At 30.8% G+C, this 26,867-nt stretch overlaps 4 protein-coding genes across 4 annotated transcripts; 2 read left to right on the forward strand and 2 right to left on the reverse strand.

Annotated features, from left to right (window-relative positions):
* The first annotated feature begins 96 nt into the window (after positions 1-96).
* On the forward strand, positions 97-1,868 carry LOC129908538 (carboxypeptidase B-like). Its single transcript, XM_055985117.1, has 3 exons — positions 97-219; positions 537-1,409; positions 1,476-1,868. The coding sequence occupies exons 1-3, from the start codon at positions 149-151 to the stop codon at positions 1,771-1,773; spliced, it is 1,242 nt and encodes a 413-aa protein (XP_055841092.1). The 5' UTR covers positions 97-148; the 3' UTR covers positions 1,774-1,868.
* Positions 1,869-3,904: 2,036 nt separating this feature from the next.
* LOC129908353 (carboxypeptidase B-like) lies at positions 3,905-5,277 on the reverse strand. The gene is made up of 3 exons (XM_055984786.1): positions 5,207-5,277; positions 4,265-5,140; positions 3,905-4,205 (listed from the first exon to the last, which is right to left on the reverse strand). Exons 1-3 carry the CDS (start codon positions 5,275-5,277, stop codon positions 3,905-3,907), a joined length of 1,248 nt encoding a protein of 415 aa, XP_055840761.1.
* Positions 5,278-11,123: 5,846 nt separating this feature from the next.
* Positions 11,124-12,575, forward strand: LOC129908536 (carboxypeptidase B-like). The gene is made up of 3 exons (XM_055985115.1): positions 11,124-11,209; positions 11,300-12,178; positions 12,252-12,575. The coding sequence occupies exons 1-3, from the start codon at positions 11,139-11,141 to the stop codon at positions 12,547-12,549; spliced, it is 1,248 nt and encodes a 415-aa protein (XP_055841090.1). The 5' UTR covers positions 11,124-11,138; the 3' UTR covers positions 12,550-12,575.
* Positions 12,576-16,676: 4,101 nt separating this feature from the next.
* Positions 16,677-18,127, reverse strand: LOC129908356 (carboxypeptidase B-like). The gene is made up of 3 exons (XM_055984791.1): positions 18,060-18,127; positions 17,102-17,998; positions 16,677-17,040 (listed from the first exon to the last, which is right to left on the reverse strand). The coding sequence occupies exons 1-3, from the start codon at positions 18,125-18,127 to the stop codon at positions 16,740-16,742; spliced, it is 1,266 nt and encodes a 421-aa protein (XP_055840766.1). The 3' UTR covers positions 16,677-16,739.
* Positions 18,128-26,867: the final 8,740 nt, after the last annotated feature.

Here is a 26,867-nt window from a genome sequence, read left to right on the forward strand (position 1 = left end):
TAACTTTCTACTCATAGCTGGATTATTGTTATCAATTTTTGTCTCAACTTCCACTTTCAATGCACAGAGGCTACATCTATATAAATGGAAAAGTTAAACAGCGAGAAACCATTAGTTGAAAGAATCACTTTTAACAAAGAGGATAACAATGGATGCTAAGGTGTTCTTAGGGCTATTAGCCTGCTGTTGCTTGACTTTCGTCAGTGCAGAGTTAGAAGGGTAAGTTTTTATATATTTTCTTGTACGACAAAAATTTAGTGAAATGATCAGGAAATGACTTCGTTTCGATAAAATTACGATAACATAATTAACTTAGAACACCCTAAATGACCTAGTCAATGTGAATAAAATTGAATAAATTGTCAAACTCATTAAATTTTCGAACAACTTTTGGTAGGTAATGAGCCTAAAAAAAGCTCAGAAAAATTCTTAGAATTATTAGCTTTCAAGCTATTTTAAAGTTAAGACCTTAAACATTTTGTATACCTAATGCGACTATTTTTGTCTAACCTTTAACCAACTTTTCTATCTGCCAGTTACAAGATCTATGACGTCACACCTTCCAATACCTTCGAACAACAAGTTCTTGAACATTTGGCCAACAATGAAGACTACGATTTCTTCCACCGACCAAGGACCTTAAATGTATCGTCCCGTGTAATGATTGCCCCCAGAGATCAAGATGATTTCGAAAGCATTCTAAACAAATTCTCTCTGGAATTCAATGTCGTCAACGAAGATGTGTCGAAATCTATCCATCTTGAGCGTTCTCAAAATATGTTGTTCCGATCTATGACTCGTGGTATCTCATTCAGTAGTTTCCAAAGATTCGACCAAATCAATGCTTACCTCGATGAATTGGCAGCTAAATACCCCTTTACTGTAAGGGTTAACAATGTTACCAAGTCTTATCAAGGCAGACAAATCAAGACCATCACAATTAGCAATGGTAACAAGAACCCTAGAAAGAATGTTATCTGGGTTGATGGTGGTATTCATGCTCGTGAATGGATTGCTCCAGCTGCAGCTTTGTATGTTATCAATCAACTTGTTGAGAATTATGCAAAAAATAAGGATCTATTGGCAAAGTATGATTGGGTTATTTTGCCAGTGGTTAATCCTGATGGTTATGAATATACTCACACCAAGTCACGAATGTGGAGAAAGACCAGGAAGCCAAGCGGATCATGTGCCGGTACTGATGCTAATAGGAATTTCGACTTCCATTGGGGTGAGGTAGGTGCTTCAAATTCATCGTGCGCTGATACATTCAGGGGGCCATCGGCATTCTCTGAGCCAGAAACTAAAGTTGTGAGGGATCAATTGTTGAAATTGAAGGGACGTGCTAAATTCTATTTGACCCTTCATTCTTATGGAAACTATTTGTTGTATCCATGGGGTTGGACTTCGTAAGTTTTTCTATTTCTTATCCGCATCAAAAGTCTTTGGTTCTATAATCTTCTCTTTTTTGATAGATCTCTTCCATCAAATGTTAACCAAATTGATGAAATAGCAAAGGCTGGAGCTAATGCTATTAAATCAGCAACTGGTACTAAATACACTGTTGGATCTTCGACAAATGTTTTATATGCTGCTGCTGGTGGTAGTGATGATTGGGCTTTAGGTGTTGCTGGTATTCCAATTTCCATTACAATGGAATTGCCAGCTGGTGGTTCAGGTTTTGATCCATCACCAAAACAAATTCAACCATTTGTATCAGAAACATGGATTGGTATTAAGGCTATGGCTAAGAAGGTTATTTCCATGTTTTGAATTTAGTTTGTTACAATTTATTGTTGATTAAAAAAGGCTTTGTTTTGCATGACTTGAATATTTACAAAATATATATTTACTTTATTTATGTTAAAGTTGTGTGTTTCCCTTCCACGATTGAATAATATAATAATAATATCCACAATAATAATATTGAATAACTAAGAATTTCGAGAGAAAAAAGTGTTTGATGACTCTATCATTATTATGCAAAGTAGTAAAGATAAGTCAAATGCAAAATTAACTCGAGAACTGAGGAAAGAATTTTGTTTTAGCTGTTTGACTCGAGTCTACAGAAAATCTTATCTCATTGGTGTGGCAAGAATTTCAAAAACGATGACATATAGACTATAAGCAGAAAGCGAACAGGCTAATAGTTTTAATATACAAATTTCAATGTTTACCAAAAGCTTAATACCATCAAATCGGTGCTTGGAAAAAACTACTTATACTTTTAGGAGCTGCAGTTAGTACATTGAAATATGTATGTATGTTACTTAAAAAAAAACTCACAAAATGTCGAATTCAGTGAAAAAAGTGTACTCTTCAGGGGCTTCCCGATTTTTATATATCCCTACCTTGGAAAATACCCTATATTAAAAATCAGAAAGGAATTACCTTGAAAAATGCATTCCTTCAATGCTCTTCTTATAAAAATGCCGTACCTTTAATAATTCCCTGCCTTAAAAATGCCCTACCTTAAAACATTCCCTAGTTATGAAAATGTCCTACTTTCAAAAATGCTCTAGCTTTTAAAATCCCCTAACTTCAAAAAGGTTGCCCTTATAAAAATGCCCTACCTTCAAAAAAGCTTTAGTTTTAAAAATGCCCAAATTATGAAGATTCCGTAGCTCCAGCTTTAAAGATTTCCTGCCTCAAAAATGCATAATTTAAAAAAATATTCTATTTACGAAAACGTTCTACCTTTAAAAAATGCCCTGCTTTTGCTCTTCTTTTAAAAATATCCTACTTATAAAATAAGCGTTATATTTCTCTTTTTTGATATTATAGTACGCCAAACAACTGAAGATATCTCAGATATCAAAAAAATATCGGAAAAATTTAAACAGTTTTGACAGAAGACAAAGTTTTTTAAAGGAACCGGTACATTAGAGCATAACCTCAAACAGTTAAAAACGTTTTTTTTTTTTTGCATTTTCCAAACGTAAAAAGTATCTAAATATTTTGACTTCGGCCCCAGGAAATAAGGCCGCAATAAAATAAAATGCACGACTGGCTCGCACGAACTTGCTCTTAGAGTTCAAGTTGCTTAAATTTTTAAGACTTTTTATATAGAAATTTGGGAAATGTAGGTACGTTATATGTAGGATGTAGGTACAAAAAAAAGAAAACAAAAGCTGAAATCAAATTGCCCTCCAAAACAAGTATGCAGTTTTGATTGATATATAAAGATGCATTTATAGAAATGAAATTTTCAAAATCTTTAGAGCCGTTTTTTAAAAAAAAACTAATTTCTATAAATATTTTTTTGGAAAAATAGTTTTAAAATAAAAGTGGTATGCCATTTTGTAGAAATCACTAACCAACATCTAAAAACAAAATTTCAAAAAAAATTTGATTAAAAAAAAAAAAAAAATTTCTAAATTTTTTTAAAAATCCAAAAATTATTTTTTTTTCGAAATTTTATTTTTGACTTAAATATATTAAAATTATATTAATGCTTCTTCACAACAAGTTTCGTTGAAATCGAATAAGCCGTTTCGGAGAATATCGGATTTGAAAAAAACGGTTCTGTGGCAGGTACCGTTAATAATGATTTCCAAAAAAAAATGTTCGTTACAAGACATACCTTGTTTTAAAACTTGCATTTGAATTTTTTAAACAAAATCGTTCGAGCTTTACTTACATTGGTATATGACAAGTAGGTACCTACCTACCGTTATTTTTGGTCCAAAAAAATGAATTCCAATAACCGTTCTGAAGAGTCTCCAAAAATACTAAGTTTGAAGTCAATCCGTCCATAGACGGACGGACAGACGGACTTTCGGAACCCACTTTTTTGGCATTCCTTACCATCGCAATATCGCAAGTATGCTTAAACTTTATTTTTATTGTCTTTAATTGAAATATTTTGCAAATAAATATTTTACCTTAAACCTTACATCATAATTTAAAACTTCGAAATAACCTTTTGAATCATAGCCTTGATACCGATCCATGTTTCAGAAACAATTGGTAGAATATGCTGTGGAAAAGGATCAAATCCAGTTGAACCAGCACCAGGTAATTCCATTGTAATGCAAATAGGAATGCCAGCAACACCATAGGCCCAATCATCAACACCACCAGCAGCCGCATAGAAGACTTTTGAAGGCTGTCCAACAGTGTATCTAGTTCCAGTAGCCGCTTGAATAGCATAAGCTCCAGCGTTAGCGACTTCAGCGAGACTAGCAGCATTTGGTGAAGGTGCTCTAAGATAAAGAAAATGATTTATCAATTCGATTTGATGAGAAGATATAAAAAAACTTACGTTGTCCAAGCCCATGGATACAATATGTAATTACCAAAAGCATGAATGGCCAGATAAAATTTTGCACGTCCCTTCAATTTTAACAATTGATCCCTTACAATTTGAGTTTCTGGTTCAGAGAACGCTTTTTGTCCTTTAAATGTTTCGTCGCATGCTGAGTTAGAAACACCAACTTCACCCCAGTGGAAGTCAAAATTTCTATTTCCATCGGTACCAGGACATCCGAAAGCCGTTGGCCTCCTAGTTTTTCTCCACATACGTTCCCTGGTGTGAGTGTATTCATATCCATCAGGATTAACAACTGGCAGAATAACAAAATCATATCTAGTCAAAATGTCTTTATTCACTTGGAAGTTCTCAGCAAGTTGCTGAATGACATAAAGTACAGCAGCTGGAGCAATCCATTCGCGAGCATGAATACCACCATCAATCCAAATCACATTTTTATTAGGTCTCCTATCGCCATTGCTAATTGTAATTGTCTTCAACTGTCTGCCTTCATAAGACTTGCCAACGTTTTCAACCTTCACACGATCGGGATATCGAACTGCTAATTCATCGAGGTAAGCATTGATTTGGTCGAATCTTTGAAAGTTGGTGAAAGATATTCCACGAGATAGAGATCGGACTTTTCCATTTTGGATACGTTCACGATTTATGGATTTCGAGACATCATCGTTGAAAATTGTGAAATTGACAGCCAACTTTGTTAGAGTACTTTCGATATCATTTTGATCCTTTGGGCCGACCATAACACGAGAGGAGACATTTAAGGCTCTTGGACGATGTAAGAAATCGTAACCTTTGATTCTGTCCATATCCTCAAGGATATGCTGTTCGAAGGCATTGCAAGGAGTGATATCGTAGATTTTGTAACTAAAAGGTTAAATTAACAATAAAAAAGTGTTATTTTAACTTTTAGGCCCTGTTTAAAGAACTAACCCTTCTAAATCTGCATTGACGAAAGTCAAGCAACAGCAGGCGAGTAAACCTAAGAAAATTTGAATACCCATGACTATGATCGTAGTCGAACGATATCACTTCAACTAGTGATTTCTATGTCAAAATTCTTCCATTTATATGTACTTATACTTTCTAACTGTAGACCAATTTGTCAATATTTTATCCACGAGTTGATTTATAGACGCCACATGCGATTTATAAATCTTTTATTAAATGTTTGTTTTAGGTTCATATGCATAATTTAACTGTGCAAAGTCTGTTAATATTGATTTTTAATTTTGGTTTTAGTTAATTTTCTGCTTAGCTTTGTCTACCATTAAGCTTTATTCAGTTGCACGATATATGTTTCACATTTTTTTTTTTTTGGATTTTCCCAGATAAAAAAAGCTGTTTCTATCTTGCAGATTTTTAGATTTCCAAATAAAGGAAGAAAGAATGCATGACTTGGTCTCACGTAATTGTACAAAATGTTTAAAGTGTCAAACATCTTGACAAAAGAGTAACTTCAATTTAATGTTATTATTTAGTTTATATGAATTGTTAAAATATTTAAACATTTATTTGTTTTTAATTACGAAAAAAAAATTAACATACTTTAAAAAATAAAAAAAATTGCAACAATTTAAAATTGAATTGGAACGCTATTTGAAGAATAACTAATCCACATTCCACACATGAAAAAAAAATTAGTAAGAACATTTTTGAAAAATTTGATTCTATTAACAAGAAAATATGAAACTTAAAAAACTATCGAAAAAAATACAAAATTTAAATAGAAAAGCTACTCAAGCTCTTCTAAAAAATTCCCGTTGAAATCGGTTTAGAAGTAAAAGAGCCAGCAAGAAAATTGTATGGCAGACATTTAAAATAATGGTTCTTGTATAATAAGTATCCACAAAATACAAATATGTACGCACTTTTACTTGTATTTATCTCAAAAATGGCTAAAGCGCAGAAAAATAATTTGAACCATTATAAACTGTACTTTGAAATATACTCTTTTTACTTGCTCTATAGGGCAAGTATTGGTTTCGTGTCGAAAAAAAAATTTGAGGTTTTAATCAAAACCAACATTACGATGATGGAGAATTCCAAAAAGTGGATCTCGCAAATCCGTCCGTGCGTCTGTGCGTCTGTGCGTCTGTGCGTCTGTGCGTCTGTGCGTCCATCTGTACACATTTCCACAGCCTTAACGCGTGGATGGATTTTCTTCAAATTTGGTACAGATGATTTTTATGGAATTCTGAAAGTTGGTTTTTTTTTTGTTTTTTTTTTTTATCTCGTTTAGAACGTATACCTCCCATACAAAAAAATACGATATTGCGAATTTCTCGAAAACGGCTCTAACGATTTTGATTAAACTTTGTATACGTAATATTTAAAGCAATGGCAATAAAATTGCATTTTTTTTTTCTCAAAAAAGTCAAATACAAAAAAAAATTTTTATATGAAAAAAATTTAGTCTAAATGTCGGCTCTTTCCCAACCTCAACAAAATTTCTTTAAAATTTATTTTAGAGGCAGCTCGTAAAATCTACAAGTAAACAAACATAAAAGTGCTTTGAACTGCAAGAGCAAGTACGTGCGACCCCAGTCGTGCATTTTTTTTTTACTTTGTCGTTCGTAAAAAAAATCATGAAATTATTTTTTGGATAATTTTTTTTTTTTTTTTTTGAAAAATAATTTTCTGAAATGGGTTCCGTTGAATTTTTAACTTTATATTTAGTTCATTAATATTTATGTATTTTTTAAATGGCTAATTTGTTATGCCTTTGAAAATTATTGTAGATTTTTTCTTAAAAAAAAAATAGCTCTAATTGTTTTATTCTCCAAAGAACAAATTCAAAATTGTTTCTTAATTTCTTACAAAAATGTATTCTCTTTTTACATATCTTTTACATTTAAGAAAAATTTAAATATTATGATCAAGCTAATAAAAAAATTAAGGTAGGTACTGATTTAAAGTTACGAATCTACGAAGCTTAAAAATTCTTGTTTTTCAATAAAAAGTGAAACGTTTGATTCAAATGTCTTGCAAAAAAAAAGATAAAAGAGCATTTAAATCTATGAAAATATTAAACTTTTAACAAGAACAATTTTTATATAATAAGAGTACCAGTAGAGAAAAAAACTGGGAAAGATTATAATATTTTATAAGAACTAAAAAACGCGATCCCTTAGTATTAATCATGACTTCAATCGAATATATAAAAACAAGGTTCATTGGTAAAATTGAAACAATATTTTAACTATGTTAATATGAGTGCTCGATATTTTTAATTCAATGTTTCCAATTTCCGAAAACCATGAAAATCCGTTTTTCCTTCCAATTTCAAATTTATTTTAACCCATTTCCGGCTAACGTTGCGTTTTCGCAACGTCATATTTGAAGACTTCTGGAACATAACTGATTATATTTTTAAATAAACTAAAAGATTATTTGGAAAGATAGTCAAATTATCTAATCGACCTGTTTTTGGATTTTTTGTAAAAAAGTTTTTTCGATCTTTTTTGGGGCTATGAAAATTCGAGTTTTTCAAAATTTTGAGGTAAAATTTTTGAACTTTTGAAAAATATAGTCAAAATTATAATTTTTCTAAATAGTCTCAACTACAGGTAAATAAGGGTTCAAATTATGTTCTAAAATAGTGCTGAAGTAATTTATTTGAGTTGCTTGCTTGTCAGGTAAGATGACAGCATTACGTTGCGTTTTCGCAACGTTAGCCGAAGGGGGATATCAAAATTTTTGAAATAATTTTTTTTTTACATGCAGTATGAATACATTTTATTTGAGTATTTTTATGAAGAAATGAATCAAATAAAGATACACTGGGTAATGAAAGATTGTTGAAAATAAAATAACAAAATTTGTAAAAAGTTATACATTTTGGTAATTTTATGCTTTCAAAGAATGTGATTTTGTGCCGTATTCATCGAAGTATTTTTGATGAATCGGGATATAACATTTCTTGGAGGAAAAGCAGTTTGGCTAGAACACTTACAACGTCGCAATGGAGCACTTCATTGGGATTTCCTTCCGTTTGGATATCTGGTTCATTGTTTGTTTCTGATCGCAACAGGGAATCTACAACAAATATTCTAAATTTTAGTTTTGGCATTGGTGTTTTCTTACCAAACTTTTTGCAAATGACATATATTTTCAATACTTTTAGGAACGCTTCATCCAGCGCATTTGATAGTCAAATATAATTGATCAGTTCGAATCCGATAATTTGCTCGTAGCGTTATCATATAAATCAATTCCATCCATCGTTATGATGTTTTCACGAATTGAATTTGGCATTGGAATGTTGACAAGTTTTCCCTTTATTCGATCAAACCGTTTTGCCTGATATAGTCGTGAGTCCATCAAATAATTTGATGAGACTGTTACAATTGTTGTTCCAGCGAACAGGTGCAATTTCATTTTAGTTATCGAATGAAAAATCAATGAAACCATGACTTTTTCTCATTTGTTTGAGTTCGGTCAGCTCTGATTTACCACTTCTATTCTCACGAACTATGAATGTAAATACAACACAAGAGTTGGTTTTTTGCTCTGCATTGAGAATAAATCAAATTACCTGTAAGAAGACGGTATTCTAGTTTTTGAGACTTAAAAAAAATTGCCGATTGTTGGCGGGTGTTGATTTGGTTTATCGATTTTTGAAAGGAATCAATTCAGAGAAGTTATCACTAAGTTGCACTACGATAAGAATTGAATGAAGTAGTCACTTTTATCATTTTTTGACAACATCAAACATACTGTCACCAAAACGATGTCGCAAGTGTTTCAGACAATACGTTTTTTTCTGCAAGAAATGTAATATCTTGAAAAATATAATGTTTAACTTATTAGAAATGTTGTTATTTTATTTTCAACAACCTTTTATTACCCAGTGTATCTTTATTTAGTTAATTTCTTCATAAAAATACTCAAATAAAATTGATTCATACTCCATGTAAAAATAAATTATTTCAAAAATTTTGATACCCCTTTCGGTTAACGTTGCGAAAACGCAACGTGAATTTTCTGGAAAACCAAAAGCTTTTCCAAAATTTTCAGATTTCCTCTAATTGGGCCAAAAACAGATAGTGTGTAAAATTTCAAGTTTCTAAGTCAACTGGAACTGGTAGCCGCCGGAAATGGGTTAAAAATGCAAAATTTTTTCTCAAAGATGAAATAAAAACAATTTTTTTTGGCATTATCTTCTTACAAATTTTGCGATGCAATTAACTTTGGCACTTTTTGTTTTAAAATCTTAAAATTATATTTTAGCATTAAGGGAACATTTTAAAAATCCTGCAAATTAATAATTTGTTAGTTTATTAGTTTTTAGTAAAAAAAAAATTCAATTTTACATTATATCAATGTGGTTAATTTTTTGCTCAAATAGAACAGACACATACAGACTTAATAACTAATTTAAGTAATTTAAGAACGTCAAATAGAATATTTCAAATATTGTTTACTCAAATGCTATGATTTTCATATTGCTCAGTTTAAAATAAAATATTTTTGTTTGTTAAGCGTGTCCACGCTCGCACCTCCCCCTCACCCCATAATTAAATTACAAAAATGTTTCGACTTATCAAAAAAGAACTAAATCAAACATATTTCATAACCCAATCCAATAAGACAGTATGATTTGTTTATTTAATCTAAAATAATTTATTTTAAAAAATTTTCAAGTTTGTTAAGTAAATATTAAATAACTTTGGTTGACTCGAATGATTTAAAGTTAAAAAAACGCTAAGATGTTTTTATTTTCTATAGGTATGCATTGGTACTCTAAGGCAAGTTTAGGATTCGTAAAAATATTAAACTCGAGACTGACTGTCAGCCAGTCTGTTTGTATCTATTTTGAAGTACAAACTACTGAAAAATTTGTCTTGAAACTTTGGTTGTCATGAATTTTGACCGAAATTTAACTTTTTGGGGCCAATTAAAGTATCCAAAATAATAAGGTGCTAGTTTTAAAGTACAAATTATATTTTTTTTTGCCGTTTACGGTATGATGAAATCGTTTTCTTCATTTCTGATTTAATCTTTAATTTATTCAACCGATTTAAACTAATTTTTTTTTTAAATCGTTTATAAAAACATAAGTAAAATATTCTAAAACACATTTATGAATTCAGAGTTAATTTTTGAAAAATCAGTTCAATTAACTTGTTTTTTAAACTTTGGTATAAACCATCACCAGGATCAGGGGTATAGTCAGGACATGCATGTTATTTTTTTGGTTTTATTTTATAGGTACCTTTTTGAAAACGGTGTTTAATATAGACAAGAACCTCATCAAACATTTTTACTTTTAGACTTTATCTAAAAAAAAATGGATTTCAAAATTTTGTATTACAAATTTTTTGTTTATTTTCAAAATTTGATTTTCAAAAGGATCATACATTTTTAACAAAAAAAAAAAGCTTTTTGATGAAATTTTGAAATAAGAAAAAATCACACCATAAAACAATGGTATAACCAATTTTTTTTTTTTTTTCTAAAAGGGTAAAACACATTATTCTAAATACTGTTTACCCAAAAATAATGAAAGTGCGAAGTTTAATCTAAATCAAACAATTATATAAAACACCATACAAATTAAGAGTAAAACGCTTACATATGTTTTTTTTAGCTTTAAGAACAAGAGTAAATATTTAAAATTTGATAAGAAAATACTAAAGATATGTATAGTACAAACTTAAATAAACAATAAAAAATATTAAATAAAATCATTCATACACTTGAATAAATAGTTAAGAAAAAACTTAACACGCATGCTGAATTAAAAGAATTTTGATACTTACAAGTTTTAGAATGAGTCTTTGCAAGACGCAGATATAAATGGAGACATTTGATAAAGATAAGGTATTAGTTGAAAGAATAACTTTCAGCTGTGAGGATTGAAATGGAAGTTAAAATATTTTTGAGTTTGCTAGCCAGCTGTTGCTTGGCTGTTGTCAATGCAGAGTTAGAAGGGTAAGTTCTTAACGAAACTTGTTCTAATCTTCAATACATTTTACAATTAAATCCTTCTCAATTTGACTTTATAATTTTTCTATCCGACAGTTCCAAGATCTTTGATGTCACACCCTCAAATGTTTTCCAACAACAAATCCTTGAGAAACTGGCTCAAAGTGGGATCTATGACTTCTTCCTTCTTCCAAGAGCTTTGAATATCACATCCCGTGTTATGGTTAATCCTAAGGATCAACTTGATTTCGACAGAGTTTTAACTAAAAATTCTATTAATTTCAAAATTGTGAACGAAGATGTGTCAAAATCTATCAATCTTGAACGCTCTCAACAAAACATCATGTCTCGTGCAATTAACCGTGGAATCTCTTTCCGAAGCTTTGAAAGATTCGAAAAAATAAACGCTTACCTCGAAGAATTGGCAGCAAGGTTCCCTGACCGTGTAAAGGTTACTTTGATTGGAAAAACTTATGAAGGAAGACTAATGAAGACTATTACAATTAGCAATGGTGACAAGAGGGCGAATAAGAAGGTTATTTGGGTGGATGGTGGTATTCATGCTCGAGAATGGATTGCTCCAGCTGCAGCTTTGTATGTTATCAACCAACTTGTTGAGAACTTTGCAGCCAATAAGGACCTTTTGGCAACATATGATTGGGTTGTTTTGCCAGTAGCTAATCCTGATGGTTATGAATATACCCATACTACGTCACGTATGTGGAGAAAAACCCGAAAACCATCAGGTAATTCTTGTTATGGTACCGATCCCAACAGGAACTTTGGCTTCCATTGGGGTGAGCTTGGTGCTTCAAATTTACCATGCGACGATACATTCAGGGGGCCAACGGCATTCTCTGAGCCAGAAACTCAAATTATGAGGAATGAATTGTTGAAATTGAATGGACGTGCCAAGTTTTATTTAACCATTCACGCTTATGGTAATTACTTGTTGTATCCATGGGGTTGGACTTCGTAAGTTTCGTTATTGATTTGTTTCCAAACTTTTGGATTTATAAAACTCTTTTTTTTTTTTTTTGCATTGTAGGGGTCTTCCATCAAATGTTGCTGATATTGATGAAGTTGCTAGAGCTGGAGCTAAGGCTATCAAAATGGCAACTGGAACTAGATACACTGTAGGATCATCTACAAATGTTTTGTATGAGGCCAGTGGTGGTAGTGATGATTGGGCTTTAGGTGTTGCTGGAATCCCTATTTCTATTACAATGGAATTGCCAGCTGGTGGTTCCGGTTTTAATCCTTCTCCACAATATATTGATCCATTTGTATCAGAAGCATGGATTGGTATTAAGGCTATGGCACAAAGGGTCATTTCCAAGTATTAAATATATGTAAAAAAAAAAATGATAAAATATACCTTAAAAAAAATTTGTGTGACTAAGTACTAATTTAGTTTTCTAAATTCAATTCTCTTCATAGACCAGGGTCGATAATTTTTGAAACCAAAAAAAATCATAGTAGAATGAAACCCATTAGAAAAGGAGGTGAATATGATGAAAATTAAAGGAAAAATAAATTACGGGCGAGCCGAGTTCGGGAAGTGGGTGGGTTGAGTTTTTAATGGTAAAAAATGGTATATCTCGATTTCCGGCAAAACTACAAATCCTATAGAAAAAAGTTGTATGGCAAAGTTGTAGGTAATAAAAAGATCTACAACTTTTGTATCAACAATTTTTTCACATAACCTCAAAATTTATGTGAAAAATTCAAAAAACCGAATTTTTGGTTTTTTATTTTTATCTTTTTCAAAAACAAAAATTTTTCTACGAAATTTGGTGAAAACTTACCTTATTATGTCTCAAATACACTGTAATTTATTTGATTTAAAATATTAATTTGTTCACCTTATTTTGACTTAATACCAAAAAAACACCCTAATTTTCAATCGAAAATTCACGTGTCAAAATATCAGCTTTTTTCAAAAAGTCGGTGGATATTTCGTTCGTTAAAATGTCTATTTTCTGATGGTGTAAAAAACATTTTACATTAGTATACTATAGAACATGTTCTAGTAAAATTAAAAAAATGAAAAAAGCTTGAATTCGAAAAAAAGTTTTTATCATTGTTTACAATTTTGGCCTATTTATTCAAATTTACACTTTAATTACTCAAAAAACGTAAGATTAATCAATGTTACATGAAATCCAATGGGTTTCATCCTACTATGATTTTTTTTTCTTTTTAATGTTTTTGAAGGCATCGGCACTGGTCTATCACCTTTTGTAGGGTTTTTTTTTTTTCTTCTTTATTGAAAGCGATATTTTTTTTCTCGTCGGTAATTCAAGTTATGTTTTCCTATAAAGTTTGTTCTTTTCTTTTGAATAAGTCATAAGTTCTTTTCTTTTCATAAGTAAATCCATACTATTTTTTAATATTTTTAAAAACTAAAAACCAAAAATTGGACATAGAACAATTCCTATACAAGTACGCACTTTCCTTATATAAAAAGTGGACTTAGAACAAAATATGATGGGACTTAGAATAATCAAGAATACTTGGGTCTCATTTTCAAAAGGCTACTTACCTGTTTTTATTGTTTGATGTCCCATTAAATTATATTATTTGCTGAAGAAATTTTTTAGACAAAAACGCTTTTCAAATTCGGAAAGACTACCCTCAAATTAGTAAAACTCCATCATTATCTCATTTCTGATAAAAAGTGAATTTAGAACAATTTTGCTTTCCGCCGACGGTATTATGTTTGCACTATAATCATTATTTTAATTTTCATAAATGCCTGTTTCCAGGCGAAACTGGAATATATATATTTTTTTTCATACAAATGTTGGTGAGATTTTGGCAAACCTTTTGTACCTACTTAAGCTTCTGCCATTTTCACACCTTCAAAAAATTTGAAACAGTTTTATAAATACAGGGTGTCCCAAAAGTTAACGTCTAAACGAAAACGGTAGATAGGGTAGGTGGTGACAGTTATCAGAAAAATAATAAAAAAAATCGCAGCCATATATTTTGTGAGTTATGGGTATTTGAAAAAAAGTCGAAAAAATGGTCACCCTGTGACGGTTTTTCATGTGCCGTGACTACAAATCTTAATTTTTCTCATTTTTTTTCTTTTGTTACGGAACCTTGAATAACCCTGCTATCAAATGCATTCAAATTTAACTTAGCTGCATCAGTTTTAAAGAAAATATTAAGTTTTTACCCAACTTAGTACTAAAAAATTTTACATGACTCTAATTCAATGAGCCGTAGTGTAAAAAAAATGCTCTACGAAGTTTCGGCAAGTTGCCTTAAAAGTTGGTGTGTTCAATTCTCTTTTCAAAATGGTACAACATTGTTGGGAATATTCCATAAATAACCGAGATAAAATTTTTTTTCTTAAGAAATCTGACTTTTTTTTAGGTAATTTTTCCATATTATTCAAGTTTTGTACCCTTCCAGAACCTTTCAGAATAGAAAAACTTAAATAATATGGAAAAATTACCTAAAAAAAAGTCGGATTTTATGTTTCGTTAACCTTCAGGCATTAGCTTTTTAAACTTACTATAATGACTCTGGCAACCCTACGCCTACGGTTTGACCTCCGTTCCTGTGGATCTGGTTTTTTGTATGCGTTAATAAGAGGTATACTATTATTCATTTGTATACTTGTATGCTTATAAAAATATTTTATATACCTAGTCTTGCTAATTTTTTGATTTTCGATGGCTTTTGCAGCCCTTGCGCTAGCATACTCATTCAAGCTATCTAAGAGCGCTTAATGTATAGGTACCTACTGAGTTTTTATTTTGTAACTTTTCAGGATAACTTATAACATTTTTTTTATTACTTCACGTACGATGAGCCTGGCAACCCTAGTCATTTAACAACGCTTATTCCAATAAGTGGTTGTCACTATATTATTGCTATCTCAAATCTCAGTCTTCTATCCTATCAGTTTTTTTTTATTTTTATTTTTTGTTTATCAAGGGGCACGGTAGTGCCCAGCCAAGTTCTCTAGCAACTTTGGCACTACACCCTTATTTACAGGAAACAACTCAGGCCATTTTCGACCCCCCTCTAACTTCCACACCAAAGATGCTAGAAATTTCAAACTCGCTACATTTGTTGAGCTGTCAAAACCAAACACCTCACAAAATTTCAGCCTCCTACGATGAGTAGTTTCTGAGATATAGGGCTTCAAAAATAGCAAAAAGCGTAACTGACTCACTGACTCACTGACTCACTGATTCACTGACTCACTGACAGATCATCAAAATTATGGAGAACTTCCCGATATCGTAGAAACTTGAAATTTTACACGGTGATAGGACTTGTGGTGTATACAAAGGAAAAAATCGAAAATTTGAGATTTTCAATTCAGGGGGCGTGGCATCCACCCATTTCCGCTGAATTTTCATCAAATATTATATAGCACTTCTGATTATCGTAAAATCTTGAAATTTGGTAGAACGGTAGAGCTGGTAGTTTATACAAAGGAAAAAATTTAAAATTTGAGAATTTCAGCCAGGGGGCGTGGCAACCGCCCCCATGTTCACTGAATTTTCATCAAATATAGAGATTTTCAATTCTACAGCCATACCTTGCAAAAAGTAGTGAAATCACAACAAAAACATAGGTACTGTTAAAAAAAGAGCCAAGTTCTCCTATGTTGAAATTATGCTGGCACAAAAAGTACTGAGATATAAAAGTGTACCAAGTTCTAAAGTTTGGGTTCAAATTCGTATCAATAAAATTTTGATTGTTTACTTGGCAATTTTTGAAATAACTTTAAAAATCGATAATTAAAAGAAAAATTGTCAAGAGAACAATCAAAATTTTATTGATACGAATTTGAACCCAAACTTTAGAACTTGGTACACTTTTACATCTCAGTACTTTTTGTGCCAGCATAATTTCAACATAGGAGAACTTGGCTCTTTTTTTTAACAGTATGTTTTTGTTGTGATTTCACTACTTTTTGCAAGGTATGGCTGTAGAATTGAAAATCTCTATATTTGATGAAAATTCAGTGAAAATGGGGGCGGTTGCCACGCCCCCTGGCTGAAATTCTCTTATCAAATTTCAACCTTTTAAGCAATAGGATTTGTCTTTTGTCATTGTTTTTATAATTTGTTTGAAGGTTTTTATAATTTGCTTGAAGAAACCTGGCAACCTTTTCTCTCGACTTCTTAGTTTACAAAAGAGTTATCCATTTATGATTCTAAGGGCTTCTAACTTCTAAGACAACTCCAGTAGGTTTATGGAGGGTTGTCTTCCCATTATTTTTTTACCAGAAGTGATTGAAATAAGCTTATGAATGGATTTACCTAAAAGTCGCAGCTTTTATTCAAATCTTTTAAAGTTAGATTTGGCGTCTTCTACCTGTAGAACAATCTTAAAGTACGTTACAAAGGACCAGTTTGATTGGCAGAAGTACGTTTGTTGACTAAGAGTATCGAATTAACTAAAAAATTTCAAACCCTAAAATATTTTTTACTTAAAAAAAAAATTATACAAAAAATTAAACTGGTAATTTATTTAATTCAACTAAGGTATAAAATATTATGATCTCTTAATACTTTTCAATAACCTTCAAGCCCATAGCCTTAATTCCAACCCATGTTTCTTTAACAAATCCATCAATACTCGACACTGGTGGATCAAAACCCATAGTTCCACCACCAGGTAATTCCATTGTTATCGAAATTGGAATATTATTTACTCCAAATGCATAATCATCACTTGCACCGGCAGCCACATACAAAACATTAGTTGATGATCCTACAGTGTAAATGGTTCCAGTTTCTTTCAAAATTGCATTATAACCAGCCATAGCAACTTCATCTAAATCTTTCCAAGTTTCAGGAAGATCTCTAAAAAAAAATATCGAAAAAATACTTTTATTGAAAATCTGACAGAACAAAAATAACTTACGAGCTCCATCCCCAAGGATACAACAAATATTGTCCATAAGAATGAATAGTCAAATAGAATTTACAACGATCTTGAATTGAAGTCAAAACGTCCCTTACAACTCGAGTTTCTGGTTCAGAAAATCCCGATGGACCAGCATAAGTTTCTGAACAGGGACTTGATGATGCACCTTCTTCCATCCAATGGAAGTCGAAGTTTCTATTTGGATCTGCACCATGACAATTGCGATTTAATGAACCTTTGTAAGGAGTTCTAGTTTTTCGCCAAAATCGATTAGAAGTTGATTGCTGAGTATATTCATAACCATCAGCATTTACCACAGGCATTATAACCCAATTGTAGTCTGCTAGAAGTTCCTTATTTTCTTCGTAGTTCTCTACGAGCTGTTCGATAACATAGACTACAGCTGCTGGAGAGATCCATTCACGAGCATGCATTCCACCATCCACAAAGATGATCTTTTTGTTAGCTTTGCCATCTCCATTTGTAATGGTAATAGTTTTCATTGTCCGGTTTTCATAAGTTTTACCAACTTTTTTTACAAACACTCGACTAGGATATTCTTCAGCTAGGACATCAAGATAATTGTTAATATCGTCGTGAGAATGATAACGTTCAGTTCCAAGTTTTCGGGAGTTCCAGGTTCGAGGTTTTCTATTTGCAGCAAATTCGGCTTCGATAGTTTTTCCAACATTTGCATTCAAAAGATTATAATCCATTCGATTTTTACCAAGAATTCGTAAGAATTCTCTTTGTTTTTGAGGAGGTACCATAACTCTGGAAGTTTGGTTTAAAATTCTTGGTAGTATAAAGAAGTCGTAATCATCTTGTTTGGAAAGTTCAAATAGGACATTTCCTTGTTTTTGATTCGTAGCTATAACATCGTAGATTTTGAAGCTAAAATTAAGTAAAGTTAAAGGATTATGAATAATCACCCTATTATTTTTTTCGAACTCACTTTTCATATCCTTTTCCCAGGACACTCGCCAAACACAATAAAAACACTATACCACTTCGAATCATCATTTTGTCAACTTTTGTCGACAAAGTTTTCGATCAAAATGAAGATATTATTTTTTCCAATAGAAAATTAACAATGTCAAAGTTTCACAATCTTAGATTAACAGTGCTTAAATAGTCATTAAAGATTTATATTAATTTATTAATCATAAAATAATGATTTGATAAGGAAAAGTATATACAAAAACATGTCACTGACAATTTTTGAACTTTTTATCAGCAATTTGTATCGATTACAGTATGCCACTGCGATATCGATAAGAAGGATTATATTTGGTTTAAATTTATATAACCGGTATAAAATATTGTAGCGATCGTGTTTTATTGAAGTATTTTTGATTTGTGGAAGATTATTGTTTGAACTTATTTTTATTTAGGTTAGACACGATTTATTAATAAATCATAAAACCAATCTAATCGATAATCCTTCTTCTAACTATATTTTAAATTTTCTAGACTATTTTTGTAGGTTTATCGATGAAAATAGGTTACCTGTGGTTGACGTGTTATTTTTATAATTTACGTGTTGCATTTTGATTGATAAATTCATTCAAACGCAGGAAGCTATACGTTAAAAGTTGATCAATCTTAGTATTCTAAACTGTCATGTAGAAACTAAAATAATCTAGTGAATGAAATTTTATCTCAAACATTTTTGTTGGTAATCGGCTGATTAATAAAATCAGTGATTATACCCTAAAACAAGGCAAAGTTACGACTGAGTCAAAAATGGAAGTAATTGATCTTAAGAACTCTTGAAAGGGGTAATCTATCAGCTGTTAACAAAAAAACGGAGATTCAAGGGCATACTAATAGCTTACTTTTGGAAGAAATAATTTTTAGTAAATTAAAACAAAAATTTGGGAGATGTCAAATTCGATTACATATCAACTGGAAAAGTTTTACAAAAGTTTACGGTACTCGCTTGCGAAGGAAATAACCATTCCATGAGAGGCAATATGTTTAAAAATTACCTCGGAAAAGCAAAAAGCTTGACTGCGCTATAAACAGAAAAATCTAACTCACCATTTAAGTCAAAAATGATTTACTCTTAACCCAATACAAAAATAGCATAACGATATCGTAGACGATAAATGTCGTTATCATTTTGATTCTACGATATGCTGCTTTTTTAGTAGAAAGTTGTAATAGATTTCGAAGAGTTTGCGTCAGAATATATATATATTCATTATTCAATGAAGAAGACCCCGTGAATTATTAAAAAAAAAAAATACAATAAAAGAAAAAAAATTGTTTCGAAGAGAAATCGAAATTGAATTCATTGGTCAAGTCAATATGGAACCGATATAGTCACATCCGGACCCTTTAAATAGAGTCAGCACATTCTTAATTCTTATGCTTCTCATAAGAATGCTTTTAATAAGAATCTTATCTATCTTTAAATTCGCAGAATGCAATGCAGCACTTTTAGCTGCAATGCATTCTCGCCCACAACTTGCTGCTTGCTTCTCTTTTAAGATACCTATTGACACTAGTTGTGTTTTGATCGTCAGAAGTTGAAGTTACAATACATAGTTATTACAAATTGAAATAATAAAATATCATTTTAAGAAAAGCAAATAAATACATTTTTTTAAATCAACCACGGCACCCACGATCACTGGCGACGAGGATTAAAAATAAAATATATAAAGAAGAACAACAAAACCACACTCAAACAACAACAAAAAAATTTGTGCCCAAAATCGAAATCCCTATTTGAAGAAGTGACAAAGAATTATTGCAAAGCGATGGATGAGCACAAAAGATGTAATTCAACACGAAATAGGATTGAAAATGCAGGAAATGGTGATTATTATTATTAAATATTATATTTTAACTAAACATAGCTGTGCCAAAAAGAATTGAAGAGAAAGAAAAATAAATAAAATTAAAAAAAAAGTCTATGCCATCTACCTAGTGTATAATATTTGATGAGCAATTCATTAATGTGTTTTCCCAAAATGAAGTGAAAAAAAAAACAAAACTATAATTTTTTTTGTTACAATTCTTATTTTAGTATTTTATAACGAAATATAAGTGAATTTCATAAATACCTGATCATAAAATAAATGGTCTATTTGAAAAAGAAGGCGACAAAGTTTCCAATCCAAAATTGTAAGACAAAAAAGCAAACCCTATCTAAATATTGACAGAGATACATAGTGCAAGAAGAAAAAAAATAATATAGCTAGCTAAGCTGTTTGAATCAAATGACTCCAGTGAATTTTTTAATTGTCTTTTAGTGTATGTTTTTGTTAATACATATAAACAAAAATTATTCATTATTCAAAATATAATCATAAATTTTTTTTTCTCCACATTATTATAAGATTTGTTAAAAAAAAAAAAAAAAAAAAAAAATGGCTAATTCAGTAGAAAATATGAATTTAATTCTTAATTGTATTAAGAACATACAAGACTTTGACGGAACTGACAAAAACCATTTAGTGGACTTTCTACAGCAGGTTGACTATTTAGTTCCTACAATTGATAGCTTTGACGACAACAACAAAAAAGTTCTAATAGGTTTCCTTAAAAATAAATGCGTTGGACGCACACGTCCAGTTCTCCAAAGACACGGCTTAATAGAAAGCTGGAAAAGAATCAAAGAAATTTTGCTTGAGAATTTCGGTGAAAAAGAAAATAGTTTCACCTTAATAGACAAATTGAAAATGTGTAGAGTAGACTCTACTATTGAAAAGTATTTTTATGAAATAAACAAAATTACCAGTAGAATACATATTCGTATTCTATCACACGGTGACACAAACTACACAACTGATGAGGTAAACAGGATAGCTCTGAATGTTTTTAGAGAGAATCTTCCAGAGCCTACTAAAACATTAGTTTTTAGTAGAAACCCAAGTACACTAGATGCCGCTTACAAAATAATTTTAGAAGCGCGTCACCAAAGTTATACGGCATATCAATCAAACCATATCAAAAATAATTTAAATTCGAATAAAAATCAATCAACAGGAAATCCATACAGAGGTAGGAGCAATCAAAATTCCTTCGAATTCCAAAGAGGTACTAATACGTTTAGAAACAGAAATAATCAAAACTTTAATGAGAATCAGGAATCAAGTAACACATATAGAAATATTAATAGGAATAATCAAAACTTAAACGAAAACCAAGAATCAGGAAATACTTACAGAAATATAAATAGAAATCATCAAAACCCTTTTGATAATTATGGGTCAGGAAATACGCGTACTAGTAGAAATTATCAGAATTTTAACGTCAACCAGCAAAATGGAAACCCCTTCAGAAATAATTCCAATTCTAACCAATATCAAAGATCTGCTAATAGAAGTAGAAATCAACAAAACAGTGGTGCACGATCCACAGAACCAATGGAATTGGGAAATTTTTTAATGGAGAGCCCAAACACCTTCCCTATATAATAATTAATACTGAAATTAGAAAACTTTACTTTATTGTTGATACAGGCGCAGAAGTCAGTGTCATTAAACCTCAGATATGTCATCCAAAATGGAAAAAACAAGTTCACATACCAGTGAGATCGATCGGAGATAGTTTTGTTTTAAATACAATGTGTTCAATTCCAGTTTTCAAGGAATTCAATGAAAACGAAGATGTTTTTTGCGAGTTTCTAGAACACGATCTCAAAAATAACTACGATGGAATAATAGCTAATAATATTCTTAAAAGATTTAATGCAATTGTAGATTACCCTAAACAGCAGTTAATATTGAATAAAGCAGTGCTTAAGTTGTATTTCGATAAACAAGAAGAAATTTATGACAATCTTGCATATAATAATGAAAATGTAGTAGAAATTAATTTTAATAATGAGGTGGGAATCAATAACAATATAGGTGAATTTATTGAAAGCGAGCATTTAAGTGAACATGAGAAAGGTTTACTTTACGGTGTTTTGAAGAAATTTAAAAGAACATTTTACAATGAAAATGATGACTTATCGTTTACAAATGAAGTAAAGCATCACATACATACAAAACATGAATTACCAGTTTATTCAAAACTATACCGTTATCCGGAAGTACATAGAGATGAGGTTGATAGACAAATTGAAGAAATGCTTAAGCAGGGTATAATAAGGGAGTCTAATAGTCCTTTCAATAGTCCAATATGGGTAGTTCCCAAAAAAGAAGACCTTTCAGGTAAAAACCAGTGGCGCATAGTTATCGATTACCGAAAACTTAATGAGATAACAATAGAAGACCGACAGCCTATGCCAAATATCGAAGAGATATTTGATAAATTAGGTCGATGTCAGTACTTTACAACGCTGGATCTCGCTAAGGGATTTCATCAAATTGAAATGCATCATAGCGACATTCATAAGACCGCGTTTTCCACATCCAATGGTCACTACGAATTTCTTCGTATGCCATTTGGATTGCGTAATGCACCTGCCACATTTCAAAGACTGATTAACAATGTATTAAAAGAATATATTGGCAAAATTTGTCTTGTTTACCTGGATGACATTTTGATTTTTTCAACTAGTATTGAAGAACACATGGAATCACTATCCAAAATTTTGAAACGATTAAGAGAGGCTAATCTAAAAATTCAATTGAATAAATGTCAGTTTATGAAAAAAGAAACCGCATTTTTAGGTCACGTGGTTACACCTGACGGCATTAAAACTAATCCTAAAAAAGTTGAAGCTATAGACAAAATACCACTCCCAAGTAATCAGAAAGAAATTAAAAGTTTTCTTGGCATCACAGGTTATTACAGACGGTTTATTAAAGATTACTCTAAAGTTGCTCATCACCTTGTTAAGTACTTGAAAAAGAATACCAAAGTCAATAAAAAAGACAAAAAATTCATAGCTGCGTTTCATAAGCTTAAAGAACTAATTAAAAATGATCCAATTTTAGTACACCCTGACTTCAAAAAGAAGTTCACATTAGTAACAGACGCCAGCAACTATGCGTTAGGGGCAGTCTTAACCCAAGATAATAAGGCTATAAGTTTCGCAAGTCGATCTCTGAATGATCACGAAAAAAAATATAGTACAATAGAGAAAGAGCTTTTGGCCATTGTTTGGGCAACCAAACATTTCAGGCCTTACTTATATGGAAGAAGTTTTGTGGTCAAAACTGATCACAAACCATTAGTTTGGTTAAATTCCTTAAAAGAGCCCAACATGAAATTACAACGTTGGAAAATAAAATTAAATGAGTTTGACTTCATAATAGAGTATATTAAAGGCAAAGAAAATGTAGTAGCCGACGGGCTAAGCAGAATAAACTATGAAAAGATCGACAATGCAGATGAAGTTTTAATAAATCTCAACGAGATCTTTGATGACGAAATTGACACCGTGCACAGTGCAGACACTGACAGTGCCGATTTTATATCTATTACTGAAAAACCACTGAATATTTTTAAATACCAATTCGTATTAAAAAAATCAATAAGGGAATCCACGACAAAAAAAATTATTTTTAAAAAGAAAATACGAACCACGTTGTATATAAATTCTGAAAGCAATTTATTAGAATTGATGAGAAATCAATTACCCGAAAAAGGTTTAATAGTTGTATTTTGTGAGGATAATGAATTGTTTTTGACTTTTCAAAACAATTACGTAAAATATTTTTCAAAAAATAAAAATCTCAAAATAATGAAAACTAGTAAAGTATTGGAAGATTTAACCGATAAAGAAAAATTGTTGAAAATCATTGAATATGAACATTTGAAAAATAATCATAGAGGGATTAACGAAATATTCCTAGAAATGAAAGCTAACTACTATTATCCAAACCTTCAAAAAGAAATTCAAAAATTCATAAATAATTGTAACATATGTAACTCAGCTAAATTTGACAGGATGCCTATAAAACATAAATTTAATATAACAGATACCCCTGCAAGACATAACGATATTGTTCACGTAGATATATGGTTTCCTATGCGAAATGTCATGTATTTGACAACAATTGATAAACTCACCAAATATGCTACGGCTGACCTTTTAGAAGACAGAACATGGATTTCAATTACAAAAGCACTTAAAACCCGCATGCAATATTTGGGAAAGCCAAAACTTATCGTTACTGATAACGAACTAGACACAGTTTCAATAAGACAATTTTTAACTTCATATGACATTCAACTTCATGTCACAACTCCTTATTTTAAAACTGGCAATGCTGACATAGAACGCTTGCATTCAACATTTAATGAACACATAAGACTGTTTAATGCTGATCCTTGCAACGAAGATAGTCTTGATGAAAAAGTTTTTAAAGCTGTTGTTTTATACAACAATACAATTCATACAAGTACGAAAATGAGGCCAATAGACTTTATAAACAATATTATTTCAGAGGAAGAAATTACCTCATTGTCTAAGTTATTACATGCAAATAAAACAAATAAAATAAATAAGTTGAACGAAAACAGAGAAACTGTTACTAATTTTGAAAATGAATTCGTTAGAAATAATAGAATAGGGAAGTCAAATCCTAAGTATATAAATATAAAAAACTATAAACAAGCAGGAAATCATTTGATATCTGACAAACATCCAAAAACATCTTATAAGAACCAAGTCAAACGCAAAACTAAATTCCAAAATTATCATTACAGACAAAATGATGACGTTGGCAATTCTAATGCTGTTAGTTCCTCTAATCAGCGGACAACGAATTGACATTACCCCAATTCATAATGACAATGGGTATACCATTGTCAGATTCGAAGAAACTAAAATAATTGATCATTACAATAAGTTTTTACACATTGTAAACATATCAAAATATTTAGAGGCGACAGAAGCAATTGAAACAAGCTTTAAATCCCTTAAAACAAGTAATTCAGTAATGGAAATCGGAATGACAATTATTGAAAAAGAAATAATTTCAATAAAACAAGAACTGTATTGCTTTAGAAACTACATGAAAACTACACGCCAAAAGCGAGGTTTAATAAATATTTGGGGTAACGGTATGAAATTGTTAGCAGGAACTATGGACAGTGAAGACTCTAAGGAAATATATTCGTTTATGGAAAATGTAGAAAAGAATATGAAACAATTAACTGACGAAACGAACAAGCAAGTTGAAATAAATAATAATATGATTCAGAATTTTGAAACCATCAGAAAGCATATCATAGAAAACGATGTGAAAATGAATCAATTTTATAAAAACATTTCGACTTTGACAGAAGACATTCTTTTTAAGACGGACAAAAACTCTTTGATCCTACAGCTTTACATGTACTCATGTAATTTAAAAAATGAAATCTCTAAAATTAAAGACAATATTTTGTTATCAAAAATAAACTTACTAGAACACGATATGTTTAATATTGATGAAATGAGAGATTATAACATAACTATTGAAATGTTACCACTTATAAAAACTGCTGTGCTATTAAAAAATAATCTTATAATATTCGTTGTATCAATTCCGATATTTTGCAAAGAAAAATTTTATAATTCAGCCATTATACCTATTCCAAACCTAGATTCAATGGAAATTGAATTTGATATAACATTTGTAATCATAAATGAGATGAAAATTTACCTCTCAAATACAGAAAATCTTTTAAAAAATAATTTAATTCCATTTCCGAACAAATGTATAAGAAATCTTTTAAATGAAAATAATGTTTGTAACTATAAAAGTAACAAAGAAACTTCAATAACAAAAATTAACGAACACACCATTGTAACTAAAAATCTGGAAGTCATTGAAATTGATCAAGACTGCATTGATCAAAAAATTGTCATTAAAAATCACAATATTATTAGTATTGAAAACTGTACAGTAAAATTAAAAGAATTCGAAATAAGTGTAAAACAGAAAACTTATTATGAAACTTTTGTAATACCGCATTTTATAACCAATACAAGTAAAATATTTAGTAACTTTACATTATCTGATTTAAATTTAAGGAATATTGAAAATAGAAAATATATAAAATATGTTGAAAATAACCACAAGGTAACTTCAAGTTTAACTTTTGTATTAATTATGTTAATTATAATTACAATTTTATTATATTTTAAATGTAAATCTAAAGGAAAAGCAAGCAATACTATTGAATTAAAAATTAATCCTTGTTCAACGGAGACCGTTGAATCTATGGGGGGAGGAGTCACATCCGGACCCTTTAAATAGAGTCAGCACATTCTTAATTCTTATGCTTCTCATAAGAATGCTTTTAATAAGAATCTTATCTATCTTTAAATTCGCAGAATGCAATGCAGCACTTTTAGCTGCAATGCATTCTCGCCCACAACTTGCTGCTTGCTTCTCTTTTAAGATACCTATTGACACTAGTTGTGTTTTGATCGTCAGAAGTTGAAGTTACAATACATAGTTATTACAAATTGAAATAATAAAATATCATTTTAAGAAAAGCAAATAAATACATTTTTTTAAATCAACCACGGCACCCACGATCACTATATGGAATCTGAAAAACAAGATCCACAAAAACAATTTGGCCGTTGCGACTCTCTGGCAAGAGATTGTTGACGTGTTGTATTAGGTCTGTTTGGGTACTGCCTAAAACAGAAATATTTTTACTTTTTTCAACTTTTTTTTAACCCAATTCCTGTTTGGGTACTCTGAAATTGAGCATTTTTTCACAAAAAAGATGGCCGCGAGAGAGAAAATAGTTTCCCCTCCTTGCGATTTTCTGCCCAAAAAATTTCGTCAGACAAAAATCTGAAATCTGTCAAAAGGTAGTGCTTTCTCTGTTTTACATGTTCGGTTTTGTCGCA

Source organism: Episyrphus balteatus, chromosome 2, assembly GCF_945859705.1.
Source record: "Episyrphus balteatus chromosome 2, idEpiBalt1.1, whole genome shotgun sequence".
Lineage (NCBI taxonomy): Eukaryota > Metazoa > Arthropoda > Insecta > Diptera > Syrphidae > Episyrphus > Episyrphus balteatus.

Coding starts and splice junctions, on each gene's coding strand:
- LOC129908356 (XM_055984791.1), bottom strand. CDS start 18,127: ATGATGATTCGAAGTGGTATAGTGTTTTTATTGTGTTTGGCGAGTGTC. Junction 17,999..18,059: donor CTGGGAAAAGGATATGAAAA/GTGAGTTCGAAA, acceptor ACTTAATTTTAG/CTTCAAAATCTACGATGTTA. Junction 17,041..17,101: donor TATCCTTGGGGATGGAGCTC/GTAAGTTATTTT, acceptor ATTTTTTTTTAG/AGATCTTCCTGAAACTTGGA.
- LOC129908353 (XM_055984786.1), bottom strand. CDS start 5,277: ATGGGTATTCAAATTTTCTTAGGTTTACTCGCCTGCTGTTGCTTGACT. Junction 5,141..5,206: donor GTCAATGCAGATTTAGAAGG/GTTAGTTCTTTA, acceptor TTAACCTTTTAG/TTACAAAATCTACGATATCA. Junction 4,206..4,264: donor TATCCATGGGCTTGGACAAC/GTAAGTTTTTTT, acceptor TCTTTATCTTAG/AGCACCTTCACCAAATGCTG.
- LOC129908536 (XM_055985115.1), top strand. CDS start 11,139: ATGGAAGTTAAAATATTTTTGAGTTTGCTAGCCAGCTGTTGCTTGGCT. Junction 11,210..11,299: donor GTCAATGCAGAGTTAGAAGG/GTAAGTTCTTAA, acceptor TCTATCCGACAG/TTCCAAGATCTTTGATGTCA. Junction 12,179..12,251: donor TATCCATGGGGTTGGACTTC/GTAAGTTTCGTT, acceptor TTTGCATTGTAG/GGGTCTTCCATCAAATGTTG.
- LOC129908538 (XM_055985117.1), top strand. CDS start 149: ATGGATGCTAAGGTGTTCTTAGGGCTATTAGCCTGCTGTTGCTTGACT. Junction 220..536: donor GTCAGTGCAGAGTTAGAAGG/GTAAGTTTTTAT, acceptor TCTATCTGCCAG/TTACAAGATCTATGACGTCA. Junction 1,410..1,475: donor TATCCATGGGGTTGGACTTC/GTAAGTTTTTCT, acceptor CTTTTTTGATAG/ATCTCTTCCATCAAATGTTA.